General features: G+C 34.1%; 1 protein-coding gene across 1 annotated transcript in view; it reads left to right on the top strand.

Annotated features, from left to right (window-relative positions):
• Positions 1-268: 268 nt before the first annotated feature.
• The window catches only part of GPR143 (G protein-coupled receptor 143), a 59,170-nt gene continuing 33,387 nt past the window's right edge, over positions 269-26,051 (top strand). The window contains exons 1-5 of the mRNA XM_074297311.1: positions 269-619; positions 4,441-4,550; positions 5,798-5,892; positions 22,791-22,883; positions 24,803-24,912. Of these exons, the coding sequence (XP_074153412.1) occupies positions 379-619; positions 4,441-4,550; positions 5,798-5,892; positions 22,791-22,883; positions 24,803-24,912 (649 nt within the window). The 5' untranslated portion in view covers positions 269-378. The remainder of the gene's footprint in view (positions 620-4,440; positions 4,551-5,797; positions 5,893-22,790; positions 22,884-24,802; positions 24,913-26,051) is intronic.

Here is a 26,051-nt window from a genome sequence, read left to right on the forward strand (position 1 = left end):
AAAGGACCTTGGTGAATGAATTCAACATTTGGCTTGCCTTAAGGATACTGAAAAATCCTATCTATCCATTTACTATGCCTCTTAGGATCACTTTTTATCAGAAATTTTGCAGAGATGCGTGTCTTTTCAAAAATGTGCAGAGAAAAGAAATTTCATGTGACTAGAGACCATCTTCTTTAAAGGAAGTTTCTGAGAGAGACTTTCTAGTCAGCTCCCGGGGGGCTTTAGTCTAAACTGCAGCCACCCACATGATCTCTTCTTGCCCAGCCACAGCACATGATCTAATCCCAGAGGCCAGGGATCTGCAGGGGATAAGGAGACCTCCCCAGTTCTGGGTTAAACAGGCTCTGCTTCGGATCTCTGTTTATAACACAAGCTATGGCCTCTCCTAGACTGGAGACCTTCTGTTGCCCAAACCGGGATGCAGCTACACAGTTGGTGCTGGCTTTCCAGCCCCAGATATTTAATGGGGTGTGCCTTGGGAGCGCCTCCTTCAACTTACTGCTCAGCATCTTACAGCTCCTTCCCAAGAAGAGCCAAGGACCCAAGAAGCTCCCCCACACTTCCTCTGCCACCATCCTGCTCTTCATCTCTGCCTGTGATCTCTTGGGCTGCCTAGGTAAAGAGGGGGCCTGTGGGATTCATCACCTGATCTTAAGAATTTGAGGGAATTTACTTTTAGGGGTAATCTCACAGCACAATCTGAAGGATGCTTTTCAGTCAGTCAGGATGAAATGGAGAAAGGTAAGAGTTCTTTCTTCCCCACCTAACTCTGGGCCAGAAAGAGGAGAGTAATTCTTAATTTTAAAAAATTTCTTTGGCTTGGACAATCAATACAGGGATGCAAGATCAGCATGGTTTGAATTTATTTTCAAGTTATTGTTCTAATAATGGAAATGTGATTTATAGTAAGATTTATAAATGTTTAGCCCTTAGTACACCCTTAATGACTGCTTGCTGAATTGAATTGACATAATTGCTGAATTATGAACCAGGTGTTGCTGATCATGCCTAAAATCGGAGGTTGTAAGCAAATGCTTTCTGTTGAAAGGAGAAGGCATTAGAATGTTTGGCTTGCCTTCTGCTCCATTGAAGGGGAAATTGCCAACCTCTGGGAAGTTAAGTGGAGCAGTAGCTGTGCCCTATAGCTCTCCCTATTGATTCTGTTATTTTAGGCTTCAGAAATGTCATTTTAAAATTCTAGGAGGCTTGATTAGGACAAAAAAACCCTGAGGTCCAACAAGGAGAGAGAGTAGTCACATATATTTGGGATGAAATGTTTGATTTTTTTCAGTTTGATGGACAGAATTCATTAAACTTCATTTTTTTCATTGTAATTTTTCTTTATAACTTTAGAAGAATCACTTAGTTTCATATGAGTTTTTGTCTCCTTAATTCCAAAATAAAAAAAAAAAATTATGTTCAGATTTTCTCAGAAGAGGAGATAAGAAAATCCACCTTTCTCTCTTATTTTGCAGTTTGGAACATTGCATGCACTGCAGATTGAATTGATGTATTGGATAGTTTTGCTGAACAGGTTTTAATTCATTTTTTTTTCTTTAGTCTTTGTTACAAGGAATAATTTAGGTGGGAAAAGGAGGGATTCCTTTAGAATGAAGGTAATATAAAAATAAAAGCTATCAATAAAAATTAAAAATAAAAAAATCTAAGAGTTAAATAGAATTTTCATGTTCTTTTAGCCCTAAGAAATAAAGATAATCATGTTACCATAACCTAGTAGAAAACCCACTACACTGTGAGTCAGGAAACTCCTGTTAATTATAGAAAAATGACATCCTCTGAGTTTTTCATATGTAAAATGAGGAAAATGACACCTATGTCTTCAATTTGTTATGTCAGTGAGAAAATGTGTCTCATTATCTACCTTTTAACTAAAAGCACAAAGCACTGCAGAAATGGAAGGTTGTAGTATCCTGTTGTAAAAAGTTTTTGTTGTTCTGGGTTTATGCACCAATGGTAGATCTGCACTTGTCTTGCTCTGTCATTTAGAACCCTATTTTGTCTAGTCACCTGTTCTCTCACATTCCCTGACATTATGGTATCGCAAGAGGGGTCAGTACACTCCTTATTCCCTATTTCCATTTGCATCTTCTTTCCATCACTCAGCAATTTTTCCTTCTTTTGCGTCTCCCTCTCTTAATTTATCATATAATCTAGATCCTGATAAATTTGTCTACTGGTTGTAAATTTATTGTCCTTTTTATTCCAAGCAGTTCAGGACCTGCTTCACCTTATTGTGGCACCTTATTGCCTTTTGTATTAGGAGATTTTAATAAATAATAAAGACAAATTTAGGTTCCTTCTAATACTTTAAACTCCTAGTCCCTCAATTTCCTTAATTTCCATGACAATCCTCTGCATAATCAAGAATGGTTACATTCTTGATCTTACCATCCCTAAAAAGGGATTTGAAAATATGACATTATATCAAGTTGTACTGATTTATTATAGGTTCAGCATTTGGATGGGTAAAAAGAAACCTTTATTTAGGGGTTAAGAGCCTGGGAGAGCACTGACCGTTAACAAAATCTTGGTAAAGCAAAAAACAAGCAGAAGAAGAGGTGGAATAATATAGTGTTATATTCAGAATTCTTGATCATGGAAATGGATCAATTGTGGGAGGTGACAAGGTTAAAGGTGAGACCATAACATCAGCGTACAAATCAAATCAGTTGCCATTTTCACAGCTACTACAGCATCGCTTACATCTGATCCCTATTCACTGCTCAGAGCCATGTGACATATAAAAAATTCATGAGACAGTTTCAGGTTATTAATCATTTTATTAATTATGCTAACAAATAATTAATAAAATGTGGATCATTTGGCATTCTCTTATGAGCCAAAAGATCCTAGGTCTCCCCAATAATTTATTATTTAATAATTAGTTCTCTCATTTATCATCTTAGTTCAGGCTTTCATCACCTCCAGCCTAAAGTACTGCAATATCTTCTTAATTTATCTTCCCATCTCTAGGTTCTCTCCAATTAAGTTTCCACCCAGTTCCCAAAGTTATCTTCTTAAAGCACAGGCTTAGCTGTATCACTTCCTTGCTCATTAAACTCCAGTAGCATCCTATTTTACCTTTAGGATCAAATACACAATCCTCTATATTATTTAAAGTTCTTTACAACCTGACTCCAACTTACCTTTCTTTTTTATTATAAATTACTCTCCTCCATATACCTTATCAATTTAGTATTTCTTTAGTATTCATATAGTCCTTTTTCCCTTTTTGGTACTTTTACAGTAGCTATGCCCCATTATAGAAATGCATTTTTTTTAACCATTACCTTTAGGTATCCCTGGTTTTCTTAAAAACTCAGTTCAGGCACCACTTTTTACATGAAATATTTTCTGATCTCCCAGCTGCTGGTGCCTTCCATTTCTATCCTACTGTGCTTACCATGATCTGATACTGATTTTGTGTACATACATATACATGTGCATATATTTGTATGTATGTGTATTTAGATACACACTATCTCTCCAACAGACTGTAAATGTCTTAATTTTCATTTTTATATCCTGAGAATCTAGTATAGTACTTGTCACATAGTAGGTACATTAAAATTCTTACTTAAAAATGATTCTTTAATGGAAAGTTGTTTTGAGGCACTGCGATTTCAAGAGACTTGCCTAATGTCAATTAAACCAAGTGATTCCAATGGGAATTGGAATTCCAGCTTCCTGATTCCAAAGGTTACTTTTCATTTACCATGCCAGAACATGACATTCTAATAAAAAAATCAAACTTTTATTATTTTTTGAAATTATTAGATAATAAGAGGGTATCCAAGTATCACCTTTTTAAAAAAAAAAATGGAACAACTAACTGGTTATTTTGTGACCCATCTTTCATTTGTATCACCTATTTAAGTGCTACATAATAATACATTTGTAAATACAAATGTAAATACATTATAATATCTAGTGAAGTAGGTCAGTATGCTCAGTTTGTAGACAGTAATGAAATCAAAATTTTAGAAAAATTTAAAAAGGAACACTTAAAAAGGCAACATTGTCATCATTTTATATAGAATTATAGGTAATCAATTTAGGAGATTATATTTAAAAGATGAAGCAATAGTTTTTATTACTTAAGATATATTTTTTCTGTAATAGATATTTTATGGGAAATGCTTAATAAAAGAGTCAAAATGCATCAATTTTTAGCAAATCAACTCAATAATGAGAGAAGAAAAATGGCTTTTTGCCTTTATTTTAAAATACTTTAAGATCCTTTATAGCTAAGCACTGAGGTTCTTCTAATCAGATTCAGAAATATTTATTATTTGTGTGTGAGTATATGTATTTGTCCTTGTTTTCTCTCTGTATATACCTTGAAACGTAGCTACACTAAGCATGCAAATTTAATTGGAATTACAGACTTAGAAGTCAGTTCATTCTTCCCTTTAGGTATCATATTCAGGTCTACAGTATGGTTAGGATTTCCAGATTTCATTGGAAATATCTCAGTGGTGAATGGGACAGATGTGTGGCCTGCTGCTTTCTGTGTAGGAAGTGCGGTAAGTCTCATCTACATATATCTCTCATTGCTTCCAATTCCCTCTTCCCACCTTTTATTTTATTTTCTGACTGCCTGCCCCCACACATCCACTCAAATGCATAGACTTTTGTGCACCCATGTGCAAATATACACAAGTTTATACAGTTTATACAAGTGACAGAAAATACAAGATCAGGAGAGAATGATATTTTCACTCCAAATGCAATTCATTCATTATCATCAAAATATCTTGACCTAAGATTTCAATATGTCAATGGTTTTGTGATCCATGTAGGTATTTCCTCCAGTAGTGTATATATAACGTTCCATGCCTTCATTTCTTATCTATGTCCTGTCATCAATTCCTTGGTGGAGAAAGCCAGCACCTGATATACTAGGGACTTTTATCCAGAGTTTTAAAAATTATGACAATTTTTGTGCTAAATAAAACAAAGTGAGCCTCGAAGTTTTTGTGCTGTCAGTTAATGAATTGTATTCTGAGAAGACGGAGCATGGTTTAATGGATATCTTGAAGGCAGGAAAATTAAGTGATGCCCCTGAAGTTCGTGGTTGTGTGACCATGAGTAATTTACCCAACCTTCTATATTCAGCCAACTGACTAAGACCATAAAAGTTACAGAGGACTTGCTGATATGCATCAGTGAGGGGAACTTCTTTACTGGGAGTTCTTTGAACCAATGACATGTCCAGACCCCTCCTTCAAAAGATTAACAGAGAAAGGGAAATTACTTTTCACCCAACAAAAGATTATCTTGCCTTCTCTTTCATTGTCTGCCCCTTCTTTTCAGCTATAACTGAATGAATATTTTATCTCACATTAGGGAAATATTACTGTGGGTGTTTTTTCAAACAGTTCCTTTCCATCATAGTTGAGGTACATTTCTGAAGCATTTCTCCACTGATCAAATGGAAGAAAACAAGGTCCAATTTGTAAAATCCTATGGGATTCTACTCTAATTTAAACAGCACATTTCACCATGTATTTTATTCACCCTCTGTAAAAGTGTTAAAGGAAACAAAGCTATTTAAACACATCTAGTTGAGGAGAGGGAACAATGTATCACAAGATGATTATCCTTCTTTCGTTGCAAAAACTACAGCCACATGTCTAACTGAATGCATTCATGTGTTGAACTAATAACGTCAAAGGAAGTGGACTTCTAATGTTTCATTTCATGGATGGTCTGGAAATCCGGTGAATGTTTTCAGGCGAGTTGATGTATGCTTTTTCCCCCCCTAATGTAGGTGTGGATCCAGCTGTTATATAGTGCCTGTTTCTGGTGGTTGTTTTGCTATGCTGTAGATGCTTATTTGGTGATAAGAAGATCTGCAGGATTAAGGTACTAATAGAGAAAATAAATGACAAACTGAATTTTCTCACAAGAATTCATTTAACTGTTGTTGTTGGAGAAGCATTTTGAAAAAGATGAACTTATTTTGAGATGTCTTTATTACAAGGAACAGTTACAAATAAGAGGAAAGTGAATTTAGAGTTGGGGACTTTCATTCAAATATTGACTCTCACTTATTAGTTGTGTGATCTTGAGGAAGTCACTTAATTTTTATGATTCTCTGTAACATTGTATATTAAAAGAGGAAGTTTGACCTTTAAGATCTCTTTCAGCTTTTAATCTTACAACAAGCCTCTGAGAATCTAAGACCTCAAATGATTTCTAAGAGTGGTCAATAAATACCTGTTGACTGTTCAGTATAAAAAAAAAAATAAGCTTAGTTACATTTTGTACACTATAGTCAAGAGAAGATGAAGACAAAGAAGGTGAAGTTGATGTATTAATAGCAACAAGATATATATTTGATATATAACATATAACATTAAAACTATTTTTAAAATGATAAAATACAACTTCTAAATATTGGAAATAAATGATTAACGACTTAATATTACAAAACCACTGAATTGAAAGAATTGTTACCATAGTTAAGTTGAAAAAAAAAATGATTCTCTCATTACTTATTGACTTTTCTGAGACAAGTCTTATTTTCAAGTTTTTATTAATAGTTATTTCTTGCCCTTGCTTAATTATACTATCTTTTTGATATTGTTCATTCTATACTGTCTTTTTTCTAGAACATGTGGCCTGTAACTCAAAGAGGGATACTTTTGAAAATAAATACAATATTATCTCTCTTTATATAAAATTGGCAATGGAAAGAACATTAAATTTGGGCTATTAATAATTATGTGAGCATGAGCAAGTTATTTACTTCTTGAAGGTTCCTCCTCTTAAAAAAAAAATGGAGGTCATACCCAAAGCAGTGATTCCTCATTGTCTATTGAATAGAGTAGAAACTTCTGAACCTAGTATTCCAAACTTTCTGCACTGAATCAATATGATACAGCAAGAAAAGCATTAACTCTAGAGTCAAAAGATATAGATTCAAATTTTGATTCACATTATCTGTGTGAATTTGGGCAAAACCTTTATGGACTTCAGTTTTTCATCTCTAAAATGAGAGGGTAGAACTAGATCCAAAATCCTTGTTTGCTCCAGAGTGATGAGAGATGTTCTAAGCATCCTGCTCAGCTGCTTCCTTAGAATATACTATCTGAAGACCAGTCTTGCTATAGCTGAATGTAATGTTCTGATCGTCTCTCAATTGTAATCCTTCTCTGGGAGGAGGTTTCTTTTCTGTATAATCTTTTCCTCTGTGAGCAGGTTTCTTGGGAGGCTTCTGGAGCCTCCAGTCAGAGCGAAGGTAGAATCTCGAATCCTCTTCTTCCTGAATCCTGGCTCTGAATCTCCTCAAGCTTCCCAGAAGTTCTCCCAGGAAGTCTTGTTCTTCTTCCAGTCTAGACTGTCTCCTTCCAGACTGCCATCCAAACTCTATATCCCAGTCTTGTCTATATCCCAGTCTAGACTGACTTCAGACTCAATGTTGCCTCTTTTATCCTCGAAGGGAATGGGCCCATGAGAACCCAAGGGCTTGTGGGAAATACTTCAACCAATGAATTTGCTCTTCTTAAAGGTGCAAATTCCTTTAAACATGTAAACTCCCCCCCAGAAGTCCAAAGGTGCAAACTCCTTTCAAAGGCCTGAACCAAAGGTGTGAATTCTGAGCTAGAGAATTGTTTAGACAACCTGAGTTATCACCTTGTAATCCTAACATTTAAAGACTTTTCACTTGATTGCTTCTTGTCCTTCTTGAAGGACAGCACTACCTAGAGTCGAATTACAATATAGCTGATTACGGCTGATCAGACCAATAGGAGCTTAGAATGCTCTGCCACAGGTTAGACACAAATAGTCCATGTGAACATTTGGGGTAGCTTCTCTAATTTTATGCATGTTGCACTTGCTTTGGATTAATTCAATTCTGCTTTACTTATAGAGCACCTTCTCTGATAAGGGCAGTCCTGTGCCAATGTCACCCAGCTCATATAATCGATTCTAAAGTTCTCAAGAGATACCTTGAGAGTGTCCCTGTATCACTTTTTTTTTTTTTTAATCTTGTGAGCATTTGCCCTGTGTGAGTTCTCCATAAAATAACTTTTTTTTAGCAAACATAAATTTACATTTGAATAATGTGGCCAATTTAACAGAGTTGTGCTCTTTGTATCAGAGTTGGAATGCTTGGCAGTATACCAGTCTCACTATACTTCTCACTATAGAACATTGATAATGAGGTTAGAAAGTTTTTTGACCATAGTAACCCATGAATGGGGCAACTTGGCTGGGAATTAGGAAGATTCATCTTCCTGAAATCAAATCTGTCAGCCATTAACTATCTGTGTGACCCTGGGCAAGTCACTTAACTCTATTTGCCTTGCTTTCTAAAATGAGCTAAAGAAGGAAATGGCAAATTGCTCCAATATCTTTGCCAAGAAAATCCTAAATGGAGCCACAAAGTGTCAGATATGACTAAAAAGACTGAAGAAGAACACATGAATACAAAAAGTCCCTCAGTATATATAGTTCTTTCTTATGTCCTATGGCAATGGAAGAATAGCAGAGATGGACCCATTTCAAAGTATGGGAAAAATCAGGAACAGCAAATAGTTTTTCCTGGAAAAGCAACAAACAATTATTCATTTTTACATATATGTCTACTTATATATCTCTGTAACATCTTTATTTAAAATGATTTACATACACATTTAATTCCATTTAAAAAATCATTAAGTTTGGAAACACTATGTTAATCCAATTGGGAGCAAATATAAAAACTTAATATCCTTTGGCCCAAAAGAGATTAGGTTTTACTGAGTGGATACAATCAATACATATATAAGTAAGTTCAGAATTTAAAAAAAATCTTAGGTGGGAAAGAGAGCATTAACAACAGAGAACAGGAAATACTTAAAGTAGAAGGTGGCACTTAACTGTGTTTTGATGGAAACCAGAGATTCCATGAAGTGGAGCTGAGGGAATACATACCAGATATGGGGGAATCACTTGTGGGAAGGTACAGAGATAAAAATTTCATGTTTGGGGAACAGCTAGCCAAATAGTTTGACCAAAAGAGACAGTACATGAAGGGGGGAGTTAATATACAATAAGATTAAAATGATAGAGGTTGATTATGGAGTATCTTTATTTTTTTAAATTAATTAAAGCTTTTTATTTTTCAAAACATATGTGGACAATTCTTCAACAATAGCCCTTGTAAAACCTTGTGTTCCAATTTCCCCCCCACTCCCTCCCCTACATGGCGAGTAGTCCAATATATGTTAAACATGATAGAAATATATGTTAAGTCCAATATTTGCATACAAAATTATTCAATTATGTTGCACAAGAAAAATTAAATCAAAAGAGTTTTAAAAAAAAAGAAGCAAAATAAAATGCAAGCAAACAACAACAAAAAGAGTGAAAATGCTATGTTGTGAACCACACTCAGTTCTTATAGAACTCTCTCTCTGGGTATAGATGGCTTTCTTCATCAATGAACAATTGCAACTGATTTGAATCATCTCATTGTTGAAGAGAGTCATGTCCATCAGAAATGATCATGTATAATCTTCTTATAGCCGTGTACAATGATCTGGTCCTGCTCATTTTACTCAGCATCAGTTCATGTAAGTCTCTCCAAGCCTCTCTGTATTCATCCTGCTGGTCAATTCTTACAGAATAATAATGTTCCATAACATTCCTATACCATAATTTACCCAACCATTCTCCAATTGATAGGTATCCACTTAGTTTCCAGTTTCTAGCCACTACAAAAAGGTCTACCACAAATATTTTTGTACATGTGGGTCCCTTTCCCTTATAGACTATTTTTAATGCCAAGTTGAAGAAAATGATGAACTAGGAGGAGAATAGGAATTTTCTAGATGATTTCTGGGACAGACTATATCTTTTACAATCATACAATTAATGTTTGTTAATTTCCAAACAGCAGGTTGCCAACAAATGAAATTCAGTCTTTATCTCAGTGTAAGCAGAGTACCTCACCTGTATTTAAATAAAAAAAAATTGAATAGGTTTGACAGAAATAATTTTGTGATCAATTGAGTATTGGTATCAATGATGCTTTTAAAATGAAGGCAGTACAATGGGCTGATTCATGACAGTCTAGTGCTTTAGATTCAGAACCAGATTAAAATAAGACACCTCTAGATCATCAGTTAACAAAAAGTTTATTTACCTATGGGATAAAGAAGATGCTCAATAAGAATATGACTTATTACTGGGTGTGTATCCCAAAGATATCATAAAAGATATTTAAGATGTTTAAAAACGATAGTGTATACATAAGGCCTATATCAGATTGCTTGCTGACTTGGGGGAGGGAGGGAGGAAAAGAGGGAAGGAAAAAAAATTGAAACTCAAATTTTTTTTTTTTTTCCCTCCTGAGGCTGGAGTTAAGTGACTTGCCCAAGGTCACACAGCTAGGAAGTGTTAAGTGTCTGAGATCAGATTTGAACTCGGGTCCTCCTGAATTCAAGGCTGGTGCTCTATCCACTGCGCCACTTAGCTGCCCCTGAAACTCAAAATTTTACCCCAAAAGATGAATGTTGAAGAATGTGGCCCCACCCTCCTATCCAATAAAAATATATCTGGTTAGCAGAGTAAAGTATGATTTGCCCAGTCTGAAGAGCCTTGACTCCACGTGGGCAGGCAACTTTTATGCTTTTGGGTAACCAAGAATTGTGGCTAGTCAACGTCTTCATTCCCTAAACTAAGTAAGTCTTAAGGACTGTTTTAGTAGATTTTAGGGGGAGGTGGGAAATGTCTAGTGTCAAAAGATAACTGGTAAATATTTCTCCTACCATAAATACATATCTGCTGAAGTTTTCACTAATATGCAAAATGTAGAGAATAGCATACAAACAAAAGGAGATTTCCTTACATGGATGAAATTTTCCAAATGTCTCTATTGACAAGTTATATTAATTTTGATGTTACATCCGTCAACCTACCTTTTCCATAAAATCCGGGGTCATTCATACCAATAATTCTAGTCATCCACACTAGATTTTTAAAAAAAGTGAAAAAATGCATATTGCCCAGAATATGGTATACAACTGGATAAATAACTCGTAAAGGTTTTTTTTCCAAAAAAAATTAATAGTATTTTATTTTTCCAAATACATGTAAAAATATACCTTTACAAAACTTTGCATTCCAGTTTTTTCCTCCCTCTCTCCCTTCCTCCCTCCTTCCCAAGACAGCAAGCAACCTGATAGGTTAAACATGTGCAATTCTAAACATATTTCCATATTCATCATGATGCACAAGAAAAATCTGATCAAAAGGGAGAAAAAATATGAGAAAGATGGAGAAAAAACACCAAGCAAACAAACAAGAACTACAAAAAATGGTGAAAATAGTATGCTTTGATCCATATTCATAATTCTCTATCTGGATGTGATTGGTGTTTTACATCATAAGTCTATTGGAATTATCTTGTGCCACCTCATTGTTGAAAAGAATCAAATCCATCACAGTTAATCATCACAAAATATTGTTACTATGTACAATGTTCTCTTGGTTCTTCTTACTTCACTTCAAATCAGTTTGGTTCATGTCTTTCCAGGATTTTCTGAAATAAACCTGGTCAACGTTTCTTACAGAACAATAATATTTTATTGCATTCATATATCATAACTTATTCAGCCAATCCCAATTGAGGGGCATCCACTCAATTTCCATTCCTTGCCACTACAATAATAAAAGTTTTAAAAACAGATTTTTATTGATTTTGTTGTTGTTGTTGTTTTTAACATCATTTATATTTCTCCTAGTATTCTTTCTCTTCCCAGAGAGCCATCTCTTAGGACAGGGATAGGGAGTCTATGGCCTATTGGCCACATAAGGCCTGCAGAATTATTTGCATAATCAATTGCAGGTGATGATGAAAGCTAGGTACAATAACCTCTTGATCTTTTTAAGTTGATAAGTTTTTTATGGTCTTTGAATGATGTTATAAATATCCAAATGGCTTTTGGCAGGAAAAAAAAAAAAGTTCTCCATCTCTGTCTTAGGCCAAGGAATTAAAAAAAGGAATAAAAATCATCACAAAAATTGATTAATAGATTGAAAAAAAAATCTGACAACATATGCAATGTTCCCTAGGAGAATAACCTGGGAAAAAAGTTATAGGTAGTCTTAAATATTCCTTAATATCTCTGAGGCTTGGTTTTCTTATTTGCAAAATGAGATTTTGGGTTACAGCCATCTAACCCAAAGAGAGGCCACTCTGAGCACTTTCCCATTCTATGTTTATGGACCTTAGAACAGATAGCATATTTAAAACTTTTTGTTGTTGCTATTGAGAGAGAGTGTAAGCAATATGCAAAAGGCTTTTACATGTTAATTCTAAAATAGTACTTCAAGCCCTTTAAGTTTACAAATTAAAATTTTAGTTAAGGTGCTTAAAATATTGATAATGTTTCAATTGATCCACATAGATATTTATCAGTACATTCTGATAGATGATTATGTTGCTTGTTTCATAATCCCTCTATGGACACAGGTTGTAACCTTCTCTTAATGGGTTGTGATAGCCAAAAATTTAGTGTCTAGTGGTAGGCATATTGCCTATTTGCTAGTAATCTGGGGATAAGACAAAGTACTTCATCTGATGTTTGGATGACTGAAATTCAGTGTGTTATTAAGCTCACATGAAAAGCTCTTAAAATTTTAAATTAAAATTATGAATAATGACTTCAGTTCAGTGATATTTCATTGAAGGAATCAAAAATATTTCAGGAATCTGATCTATAGAAGGAACATCTTAGCTGTTGGAATGTCAGCTATGCCAAGAATGAACACAATGATAAAAACAATAATTAATTCATATTTGTGTGTGTAAAGTCTACAAAATATGATTCAATCACATATTATTCCTTCTATTTTACTGAAAATGACTTTGAAACATTCAAAGATCAAAAGATCTTCCCACTGTCATAAAGCTAGTAGATATTAGAGTATAGACTTGAATAAAAATATAAAATCACTACATTTTTCTTTTTCTTATATTTTTCCTTTCTTTTACTTTTCCATTTTCCTTCTTTTATTTCTTCCTTTTAAAAAATTTATTTTCTTTTTTTTCCTTTCTTCTTTTCTCATCTTCCTTTTTTTAATGAACTTATAATTTTATTAGTTTCAAGTAATTCTATTAGTTTTCTTAGTTTCAAAATAGCTCTATTAGTGAAGATAGACATCATCTCTGAAACAGTCTTAAAGAACTGACTGAATGAAACTTTCAGTTTCACAATAACATAGTGTGCCAAATATCGTACTTGAACCCAAGTTTTCTAGACTCCAAAGACAATCCTTTATATGCTATACAATACTACTTTTTAAAAAATTACTTTTGATATTAAAGCATATTACCAATTATCCTTTCTTAAACAATGTTTTAGTCTCAAAAGGGAGATATCAGGAAAATACATTGTTTTGAAATTTAAAAAATCATAAAACAAATATAATTGATGTTATTTTTTTGTAGTCTTTATATTCCAAAATTAATAGTAACAGTAATAAAGATTTCTAATCTTGCTTTCAAAAAATTATGAATAATGAAATAATCAATTACTACTCCAGAGTGCTGATGATTTATGTTTTCATCGTTTAGAAAGATTGCTGTTGGACTAAAAGATACAAAACATGTCATTTTCAGACATGGTCAACATGTAGATTTTTTTTTTTTCTCCTGACACTTCTTATTTATTGCAAGAGAGATCTTTTATTTGGAATGGAGGTAGAAAATTTGTTCAGAGGATTTAGTGAATAATAAAGAAAATTTAAAAAAAACAAAAAAGGAAGAAAAGAAAAAAAAATCATCAATAAAACAAATATACAAAAAAGAACAGGAGATGGTTCAGTAGAAGATAAAAATAGAGTTTTGTTGGAAACAGAGAATTTTGATATTTTGTTCATTGTATATGGAAATGTTCATATTATTAATGTTAATCAAATTTTTAACAAAAAGAAAATAAGAGATTTTGGCAGAAAACTTATTGTCCACCAAATGTCAAGGTAGCCTCTGTACTCCCTTTGTGCAGAGTCCCATATCTAGCAATTCCCTCTTTTTTCTTTTAGATAAGAAATCCTTTCTTGAGCTACAACCTCTGAAAGGAGAGGGGAGAAAGATCTAGAAAAGCATCCTAATATTACAGGACAACATAGTAATAACAGCACAACAACACACAGGGCAAGCAAAGATTCTAATTCCAAGCACCATGAAAAAGTCTTATCAAACCATGTTGGGCGCCAAAATGTAATATTCTTCTCTAAAATGTAATGTTTTCTGGGAGAAGGTTTCTTGGGGGGCTTCTGGAGGTAGCCTTAGTTTCAGTTCAGTAATCGCCCCAAATACAGCCAGGTATTAAACTCCAAATCCTTTATTGTCTCTTTCCAAGTCTTGTTTCCTTTCCTGTGGCCCCGTTAGCTTTCTTAGAGGCTTTCTGTAGTCTTGGTTCCCAACTGTCTTCTCTGGCTTCTGATCCTTTGTAAAGGAAATGATATAACAAAAATAGCTAAAAAATTGGTAAAATGATCATAAGAAAATATCTATCCTTCATTAATTCAAATCACCTGTCCAAGATGAATAACACTATAAGATATTGTCATTGGTATCTATGATTACCAAGTAAACATCAATGATATTTGAAAATTAGCATTCATTTTAACAAAATTTTGATTTCCAACTTTTTCTTTTTCTTTCTCTCTCCTCTCTTCTCTTCCTAAGCAATTTAATATAGTTTTATATGTACAATCATATAAAACTTATTTCCATATTAGTCATTGTTGTGAAAGAAGAAATCAACCAAAAGGGAAAAACATGAAAAAAAAAAAAAAAGTGAAAAAAGTATACTTCAATCTACATTCAAAGTCCATTAGTTCTTTATCTAAATGTGGATAATATTTTCCATCATGAGTCCTTTGTAATTGTCTTAGATTATTAAATTACTGAAAAGAGTTAAGTCATTGATAGTAAATTGTCACACTATGTTCTGTTACTATGTACAATATTTTTTTGGTTCTGTTCATTTTACTTTGCATCAGTTCATACAGTCCAGGTTTTTCTGAAATCTGCTCATCATTTCTTTTCTTTCTTTCTTTCTTTCCTTTTCTTTTTCTTTTTTTTTTCTTTTTTTTCTTTTTTTTGCTGAGGCAATTGGGATTAAGGGACTTTCCCAGGGTCTCATAGCTAGGAGGTGTTAAATGTCTGAGGCCAGACTGAACTCATTCTCCTGACTTTAGGGCTGGTGCTCTAACCATTACACCATCTAGCTGTCCCATGTTCATCATTTCTTACTACACAATAAGAGTATTCTATTACATTCATGTACTACAACTTGTCCAGCCATTCCTCAGTTGATAGGTTCCCCCAATTTCCAATATTTTGCCATCAAAAAAAGAGTTATTATCAATCTTTTATTATTAGTGATTTGAAGCAGATTTTATGGATGTTGATAGTTTTTTTTTTTCCCTTTTGAGAACTTTCTGTTGACAGTCACTGATCATTTTTCAACGGATAAATGGCTCTTGTTATGTGTTTGCATGTTTCCTAAATATGCTATTCAATGATTTCAGTCATGTCCAGTTCTTCATAGAAAAGATACTGATGAAACTGAGACAAATAGGATTGAGTAACTTGCCCAGGATCATACAGCTAATAAGTTTCTGAGAACATATTTGAATTCATGAAGAGGAAACTTCCTGATTCCAAGCCCAGTAGTTTATAACCTATGCCACCTGGCTGCCCCTAAATTGATTTGCTTCCTAAATATATTGATTTCTAAATATCAGAGAAAAGATTTTTTTCCCCCTCAAGGTCACTGTTTCCTTTCTAAATCTTATTGCATTGATTTTGTTTCTGAACTTTAATCTTATATATTTAAGAAGTGTCTATTTTAACTTCTGTGAATCCATTTTATTTCTTGTTTGGGTCCAGAACTCTTAGCTTTGTTTCTAATTGAGATAGGTGTTCTTTTCCCTGATTTTCTGGTTTATGATTTGAGTTTTTATGTCTAAATCCTTTGTTCATTTGGAATTGATTGTGGCATATAGTATGAGATGTATTCTAAACCTAATTTCTATCTATCTAATTGCATTTCAGTTTTCCTTGCATTTTTGGATAATGAGTAAGTTGTGACTGACATTTGGAGTCTTTGGAGTTATTAAAAATTGTTAGTATATTCATTTGCTACTATTTATTATGCAATTAATCTGTGGATTGATGAGATCATTTTAGTGATTACTATTCTTATGAGAAAAAAAAAGTTTGAGATCTAGAGCTTTAGGCTTTTTCTCTTTCCACTTCTTTCTATTCTTGACCTTGAGAATTTCTGAACTTTTGTTCCTCTAGATAGATTGTATTAATTTTTCCTAATTCTTTGAAATAATTATTTGATAATTTGTTTGGTACTGGATCTATAAAATATAGCAAGGTTGAAATTAATTTGAATCCAAATAATGTGAAATTCATTTTTAGTGTGAATTACATAATGGTACTTGTTTGAATTTAATAAGACAAAATTAACATTATCAGTCTGCATTGTACTCGTTTAGCAGCATATAGACGTGATATATCTTTAAATACCATGTTATCAACAACGGTACTAAGTTTTTTAAAGAGTCCTTCACTAAATGGACAAAAGCAAGAATATTTCAGATGGACTGATTATCTGCACACTCACAAAAAAGAGAAAAAATTGGATGTTCAATATTAAACAAAAATGACATAGATGTGGTCATAGTAATTCTAAAGTAGGATGAGATGTTACAATAATTGAATCTACAGAAGAGAAAATTATAGGAAAAATGTTCTACTGGGTTTTGGTAAATCAAGTTTGCATCTATTTTCATCTTGGTGGCTGATGGGGAGTCAGAAAGAAGGTAACTGTTGGCAAGAGTCTGGGAAGTCTCCTAAGGAAAGGAGGATAACCTTGGCATAAGTTTCCTAGTCAACTCCTCATCAACTTGGTCTCTGGGAACAGGAATAGAAAGGAACAAAATGTGTCCTTTCCATCCTATTGAAATTTCTAGCTTCTGAACCAGAAGTTCTGACCCTCTGAACCAGAAATTAAGAACCAAAATGAAAAGACCACCAAAAGTTAATTTAGCTCACTCAGGATAAACACTTTTTATTTCCTTCTCCACCCTCCAACAAAACCCATCAACTCTGGAGCATAAAGAAGCTGAACTAACATATTCACTTATTTTCAATTTAAAAGAGCATTGAGAGAATGGCTTTTCCAGAAAAATATCTTGAAATGATTCCTTCTTGCCTTCTCCCAAGTTAACTACAAAATTGCCAATCATAAGAAAATTTTAATTCTCTTAAGTATACTTATAATAAAGTATCAGAAGCAACCAGAAAGGTCTATAGAAGCTACAGCATAGAACCAGAAGCAGAGTACTATCTGGAAAAAGCTTCCAAGAGAAAACTTGGCAGATAAGTTTGATGGAATTCTATAAAGCTTCAAGAAACAAACATGAATGCTAAAAAGAGATATGTGAAATAAATGAGGGGGAAGAACTATGGCTTGTATCCACGGATTGTGAAGATACAAAACATATTTATGCATTCCATCAGTAAGAGGAGACAAGTTTGAATAATATTAGAATGTTTAATCTCCATTAGGGTGTGGTTTTTCCCCCTTGCTTTTGTTTTTTTGTTTTTTGTTTTTTTTCCCTTTCATTTAAATGCTACGCTATCCTTTCAATGTGAAAACTTTGATTTTTCCATTAATACACCCTGTTTAAGTTTTAGTTGGAGCTTATAAGAATTTTAAAGCTCTGATTAGGTGGAGTATTTAATATTTTCCAGAAGAATCTTTGCTGGAATCTAGGCCCCCTGCCAGGAGGTGTGATAGAAGCCTAGACAGAATTTCTAGGTTTTAATGTGGGGAAAAGAAACTATAACCTAAAAAAAACTCTACTAAGTTCTGAGTATGCTTGAGTCTTCAACATTCATTTATGAACACAGAAGTTACATTGGGCTCTATGCTCACTTAACTTTGAAAAAGTAGGATGGGAAATGGAAGTGTTGGACAGCAAATAACTTAAAACTATTAATAATTTCTTTAAGTAGTAACTAATCAATTAATAACCATTTATTAAATACCCAGTGTGCTTATCACTTTGCTAAAATCCCAAAGATACAAAGATAAGAATAGGATATTGAATAACAAAAGAGAAAACTAGCTCCTGATTAGTCCTAAACATTGAGAAATCTCATTATTACCTGTACAAATACTGTGGCCCAAGTGAATTAATTGCCATACTGTCAGTCAAATCTTGATCATCCACTTTATTCCTCAGGTTTTAGAGTTTTTAGAGGTGCAGAATAGCTTTGGTTTCTTAAGGAAGAGCATCAAGGGCCCATATAGAGAATAAACCAAGCTTAATCGGAGAGGTCTTTTTAAAAATTTGTTTTCTAATATCACTAGTAAGAGGTAATATAGCACAACAGATAGTGTGCTAGACTGGTGATCAGGAATTCAAGTAAACTTAAAACAAATTTATTAAGCATCTACTATTTGCAAGACACTGTTCTTGGTATTAAACATACAGTGACAAAAAAAAAAAAATAGTCTCTTCCCTCTAGAAATTTACATTCTGATAAGGGTAGGAGGAGAAAGTATAAACTGGGTTTATAACTAAGTACATACAAAGGACATGCAAAGTTATATTAATTAATTTCAAGAGTAATTTCAAAATTCAAAGTAATTCCAAAATAAAATGGGAGGTAGAGTTTGCTTTGAAATAAGGAATTCTACAAAATAGAGATAAGAAGGATTACATTCTAGATATTCAAAGGCAAGATTAGGAGGGAGCTATAATTTTAAATTTGGCAAGAATTAGAAGATTCACCTGATTAGAAGAATGTGTGAAAAGCAGTAAAATGAAATGAGAATATCAAGGTGCATAGATTGTGAAAGGCTTTAAATACCAGGTTGTGGAGTTTGTGTTTTTGAGTAAGAAGTTGACCGAGTCAGAGCTGTACTTTAGTATTATCAATTCTTATGATTCCATGAAACTGCACTAGCAGTGGGATCTATGAATTCATTTGAAAGGCAAGGATTTTACCAATAGAAGCTGTGAGTTTCAGAAAATTTGTAAGCTGAATCATTTGGAAAGGGAGTAGGAATCACAGGGAAATTATGACAGTACTGTTTTATCAATTACTATGGATTAAATTGGACAAGAGGGAGATTGGTGATATGAAGAGAAATTAGGAGGTTATTGAAATAATCTAAAGAAGATAAGACAAGTAGGTGAGCAGTTGTGTGAAGATGAGATAGTTATGAAAGATTTTTGAAGATAGAATTGACAAAAAGCTAAAAAACAAAGGCATAGAACAAAACCTAAAAAAACAGCCACCCTTAGTTAGTGGGACAGGGAGAAAAAAAAGGAGCCAAAATTCAGGAAAGGGGACTGAGAAGGTGGGAGTATAACCATGAGGGAACCAGAATCTTGGAAGCCTAGGGAGGAAAGAGTAGTTAGGAGCAAGTGGTGGTTGATAATCAATACAATCTGACAGGGCAAAAAATGTGGCCTGAGGCAAGGTTATTGGGTTTAGTAATTGAAAGAATAAAACTGCAGTTTATATATTAGGGGAAAGATAGTTGAGTGAAAACAAGAAATCATTGAAGAAAATAAGAACTAGCTTAAGTCAGCAGCCTTTTCTAGGAGCATTAAAACGCCTCCTCTGAAGCTTTGGCTTTCTAATCTTGACCCGTACTCAACCTTACATTGTCCTGTGCTCTTTAATCCTATATCCCCTCATCAAACCTCAACTGGACATTCATTACAGTAAGGCAATCCTTTTTTTCCTCCTCAGTTGATTGTTCCACTTCCAGCAGTGGTAGATCTAAGCTTTCTCTTTTCGCTAGGCTGCTGATACTGCCTGACCCCAACCTCTCAACAAAAGATCTCCCCTCATTAAGTTATTGAGAAAATTAGGACCAATTCATCTTGAGCTCCCTCTCTATATCTTCTCTATATCTCAAATACCCTTTGTATATTTTTCCCCTTCTCACCATTTTGCCTAAAAGACTATTTTAAGGAGAACTCGCACAAAGCACGTGCTCATATGGTGGTCAGATGAAGAGAAACAATGATACTCTCAAGGTCTCTTTGAAGAACATTGGAATAGATTGTGTAACATGGGAGACTCTAGCAATGGACTGCTTGAATCAAAGGAGGCACTGTGCTCTATGAGCACAATAGAATTGAAGTAGCTCCAAAGAAAGGAGAGATGTTCACATTTAGAGACATCTCCACCCAAAATGTTCACATGATCTATTTGTGCACAACCTGTGGTAGAGCATTCTAAGCTTATAGTGGCCTGATAAGCCACAGTTAGACACACCATAACTGGATTCTAACATATCAATGTCACTTTGATCCCTTTGGAGAATTGAAGGATAACAACTCCAATTTCTGATGAAGAATGATTCTTCTCTATCAAGCCAACTTTTTACTTGTACCCTTGATCATTTCTCTTATTTCCCCTCTAAGAGATTGACCCTTTAATTATTTCCTTTCTAACCCTTCATTGACTTTATCATTCCCTTAAGCTACAGTTCTGTAGTTCTTGCCCTTCATTTCTCTCACCTTCTTGTTTGTTGTGAGGTCTCTGATAAGGAAGTGATGCTGCTCAGAACATAACATTTTCATCTTTTTGATGGTGGTTGTTGTTTGCTTGTTTTTTCTTTCTCATTTTTTCCCTTTTGATCTGATTTTTCTTGTGCAGAATGACAAATGTGGAAATATGAAAGAAAAAAATAGTGCTGCTAATAAGATTAAAAATAGTGACCTCATCTAAAAGTAGAATTCCATACCTATAGCAACCCTGTCATTTTTTTTTAAGTAACAGAAATTATTACTTTTCTCTTCTATTCTCTACCCCATTGGAAAAGAAAAAAAGGATTCTATGTAATAAACATGTATAATCAGTCAATAAATATTTATTAAGCATATATCGGGTACTAGACATTATGTTAAGTTTGGAGGTTAAAAAAACAAAGAAGCAAAAGATAGTCCCTGCCCTCAAAGTATATACAATTTAATGGAGGGATTTTGTGTGTGTGTGTGTGTGTGTGTGTGTGTGTGTGTGTGTGTGTGTGTGTGTGTGTGTGTTGAGGGGGGTGGGAGGGAAGGTTAAGGAGATGAATGAAACAAACTCCTTAATAGGAACTCTGTAGACTTGCTGATGAAGCCCAGAAAATATTTTTATTCATGATCTTGAAAGAACAGCTGCCTAGAAATAGGCACATCCTGAAAGGGAGTCCTATGTTCTCTATTCTGGAAGGAAAAGCCCTTCCCTTATTCCCCACTGACTGGGTATCATGGAGGTTACAACCTATCCAGAGTACCTAATTCTTCCACATGAGTGGAAATATGAAAGAAATAATAATAACATCTCCCATCTGCATTCATTTCCCCTTTCCTTATGTCTTATTTGGTCATATTTCTCAATAACTGTAGGTATAAGTAAATATATTGGCAAAAAAAAAAAGTTGTGTTCTTTATCATGTACTTATTTACAGGTATGTTATAACAGGTATTTATAGGTGTCTTGTTACGTTGGTATCCCCACATCTCTCCCACAAGCAACATCTCTAACCACATTTTCTACATGGGACAACTTGCAATCAAATATATGGAAAACAAGTTACAAACAGCTTAAATAGGAGATAATTAACCAAAAGAAGACAGTAGAATGAAGAGAGGAAGACTTCCTATAGAACAAAGCTTTTTAAGCAGTGGGTTGTTACTCCGTATGGAGTCATGTAACTGAAGGTGGGAGTCATACAAAATTTGGCAGCAGTAAAAGGTTTCTGAATGCTCTATACCTGAAGTATCAAATATTCTGCCAAGATTTAATTCTTTGGGTAAAAATAAACAACCAGATATCCATCTCATTAGTAGGTAAATTTGTTTTCATCTTTAATAAATTGTAAAATTTTATATATACCAAAGATTTGTTTTAAAATAAATTTCTTTATGACTTTGGTTTGTGTACTATTTATATATCTACCTAGGGTTGACTAAAAATTTCTCGAACAAAAAAGAGCTTGTGAGTGGAAAAAGTTCAAGAAGCCTTGCTATCAAAGATGAGATTATAGTTGGGACTTAAAAGAAGCCAAAAAACCCCCCCAAAAAAACAAAGACTTTATAGACTTTAGGAGGAGCCTTAAAACCTTTGTGTGACTCTATGAAATTTTGACCAGGTTTAGATATTAATGGTTCCCCTTTAAGTAGTAGAGCACTGAAACATGGGGGACTTAAAGGAGGCCAGTAGTTGGAGCAGAGGATGAAATCAAGCCTGAAAGCAAAATTTAAAAATTTTTAATAATATTGGTATTGTAGTATAAGTTGTTTTTCTGACTTAACATTTATAATGTTTTACAGAAACGTGTTTTGAGGGAAGTAGAGCTATGTTGGTTTTTTTATTGCAATTAAAATTAAAATCTTTCACTGAAAAAATTTCCTCTATCATGATTATGACAACTGCTCTGCAATTTATAGTCATAGAGAGTTGTCTAAGACATTAAGAAGTTAAAAGATTTATCCAGGGTAAAAATGTATGTGTCAGAAGTGAGACTTGAACTCTAGTTTTCAGTCAGGTTTTTTTCTTCAAGACCATACTGCTTCTCAGGGCTAGGTCAAATTTGTTTTAAATTAATTCTTTTCTCCATGAATATCTGTAGATGGTCCTTTTGATTTCTTTCTGACCTTTGATTTCTTTTGAAGTGTCATAACATTATTTCCATGTATATGTAAGTTTCTTTTTCTTATTTTCCTCATAGTACTATTCTGCTCTACCACATAATGGCATGGGGCCTGGCAATCCTTCTTTGCATAGAAGGTATTACTATGCTTTACTACCCTTCTGTCTTCAGGTAAGAGATTAATTAATTAATTTATTTAAATAAACATTTATTTATTCAGGAAATGAATGAGTAAAAATAGAAATGTTAAATCAGTAAGATCTGAAGCAGCAGAAGAAAACTAGAGGAAAAAATTAGGAAATCAACTTAAGCCCCATTTTTACCCAAAGATATGGGATCATTCAAGGACCTATCATTAGCAAATTTATCCCTACTTGGAGGAAATATAGCAGCTACAGTTGGGAGTCCCTCTGTAATACAGCTGGTCATACTTATGATGTATCATGCAGGTACCTTCAATTGGTCAGTCAAAAAGTATTTTATTATGTGCCAGGCACTGTTCTAATCTCTGATGAAACAAAGAATGGCAAAAATAGTCCCTGTCCTCAAGGAACCCATATACTAATGGGACTTATATTAATGGGGGAGAAAACATATAAATAAATAGGCACAGATAAAAAATATACAGAACATGTGGAAGTTACTCTGAAAAATGAAAGCATTAATGGTTTAAGAAAGTGGCCTTTTAGCTGAGTCTTGAAGAAAGTCAGGGAAATAAATACTTAAAGAGGTAAGTGGTGAGAAATAGAACCTTCATGGCATTAAGGATGGAGACAGAATATGGGCTGTCATGTTTGAGGAACTGCAAGCTGGATCATAGAGTTCATGGAAGGTTTAAGAAAACATGAAAGATAGGAAATCCAGATAATGAAGAGATTTAAATTCCCCCACACACACAAAAAAAAGACTTTATAGACTTTAGGAGGAGTCTTAAAACTTCTATGTGACTCTATGCAGTTTTGACCAGGTTTAGATATTAATGGCTCCCCTTTAAGTAGTAGAGCACTGCAACATGGGCGCATTAGTCAAAATCCCAAAAATCTCCTCAAGAGGGGCTTATATAACATAAAGATACATTCTATCTTCCTTTTCCCCCCTGGGGTAGGTGACTTATTCCTTGTATGCTTCATTTTCCTGAGCCTACCTGATATGTCTTTTAACCTATATAGTGGAATTCTATCCTCTTTTTGGTATGTGGGAGATATGGATAGTTATATCTTATCATTGGTCACATATCCACAAATAAAATACATCCATTGTGTATCTCTCATTGGCTTGGTTTTGTAGCCATGAATTCTTGAATGTATCCTCCGTAGTTTTCATTTTTCTGAAGGAGATAAGGAACAATCTCCTTAGTGACATGATGGCTAAGTCTGAAGAATTATGGATAGATAATCTGGGATCTGACTCCCAAATGGAAGTGGTTCCAGAAAGAACTTACCAATGAGACTAGTAGGAGGGCAGTCATAAAGCTGCTGAGACATTATCACTGTCAATAATAATTCTTTCCCTCCTTTCCTCATTTCTTCTCTCTTATTTTATATAGTTCCTTTATCCTTTACCTTATTGGGCTGTCTTGTTGACAGATATTTCTGTGGCTTTGCAGTAATAACCAAGTCCTTTGTCTTTTATTTTCATGACATGTTTCCTTGGGAGTAACTATTACTTCCTAGTCATAATGGTCAGAATGGTTCTCTTTTGGAATATGATAAACTTACTTTGTGAATTAAGTCTTTTGTTAATTCTTGTGTTTTCTCTCCTTTCTTTTGAAGGGCTCAGTGGAAACTCATCATGCTGCAGTCTGTCTCTTCCTTCCTTATTGTTACTCTACCAAGAGGATTCTTTTACTTCTTTCCGGGGTTACAATACATGGGATCCCTTGTTTAAATGACAACTGTAAACATGATGCTCTTCCTGATCTGTTTAGTATTTGTAGCCAAAATAAATGAGCCATATTTCTTTTGGAGTGAGAAGTAAATTTGCTATTTTTCCTTCTTACTTTCATTACCTCTTCCCAGCAGTCAGCTGAGTAGTCTAATGTAAGCTAATAAAATCAGAATCAAAAATAACTTTTATTTTCCCCCCCTCAGTTGTGAAAGTGGCCTGGAGCATGCAGTCCCTCATTATGTGACTACATATGTGCCACTCCTACTGGTTTTGTTGACCAATCCCATCCTGTTCCAAAAGACAGTTGTGGCAGGTAAAGGTGACGATGCTTTACTAGTTGGTGGGTAACAGAGGTTATTTTATTGCCTTTTATGCCTCTAATACAGATAATGGAGTAGATGCAAATTTTAATCAAGCATTTTATAAATGACTTCAGACAGTCTCTCTGGGATTTGCAGATCACTTTATTTCCTTTTGTCCCTCTAACTTGTAAGAATATGAAATATAAAAAGAAAATGTGGGCTAGTAAATTAATATGAACTATAAAATCTTCAGTCACATAGCAAGGTAGCATTTGGGACACTCAGAGAAGCTGCCCTAAGTCCAAGATGTTCTAATGATTTATGTCCATTCAAGATCATAGTTCACAAGCCCCCAACCCCAAATTTACAGTTACTAGTCATTCAGAGGACATAATCAAAGTAGACATTTATTCAAGAACTAGTATAGTAAGAAAAGTAGCAATAGATTATTTCTTTCCCCTTCTCCCTCTGCCTAGAACTAGGGCATATTATGGCAGAGATACAAATCAGTAGGAAAAATAGAAATTCATAGGGGTTACCTGTGGTTCAGACACTTAGGGATATATGTGGCCAGGGTACATGACTGTTTGACTCCAAAGCTTCAAGATTGCTGATATCATCTGGTATCATTAGCTTGCTTCCCAGTGCTTCACTCTGCTAGTCTCTATTAGGTAATACTCCAAATTTATGATTTCTTCAGTGGCCTTGACAACTTATCTCAGCTCCAATCAACAAGAGTGCAGTGATTAGAAAAACATATATCTGATAAGACCATTCACTCTGTAATCATAACCAGACCACATTCAGCTAACAAAAATAATTCAGAGTGAGTCCAGACTAAGACTGTCTTTTCATCTCAATCCAATGCCTCTGATCAAGCCAGATTATAGTCCTTAGTCCCAGGATGAGTTGAGGTTAAAAATTCCCAAATTTTTTTCTGGTTTGATAAGCAGATTAACTTGAACCAGAACAAAAAGAAGAATGAATTAGATAACGTCACTGATCTCTATTCCACATTCCTTCCTTTTTTATGTGTATCTATCAGTTGCAAAACCTGTCTAGATTTGGTGCTATATTTTTGATCTCAAAAAATCTTTCGCCTTTTCAGACTGCTCAAATTAGACTTACATACTAAGATGAAACTAGAGAA

Source organism: Sminthopsis crassicaudata, chromosome 3 (genome assembly GCF_048593235.1).
Source record: "Sminthopsis crassicaudata isolate SCR6 chromosome 3, ASM4859323v1, whole genome shotgun sequence".
NCBI classification, from domain to species: Eukaryota; Metazoa; Chordata; class Mammalia; order Dasyuromorphia; family Dasyuridae; genus Sminthopsis; species Sminthopsis crassicaudata.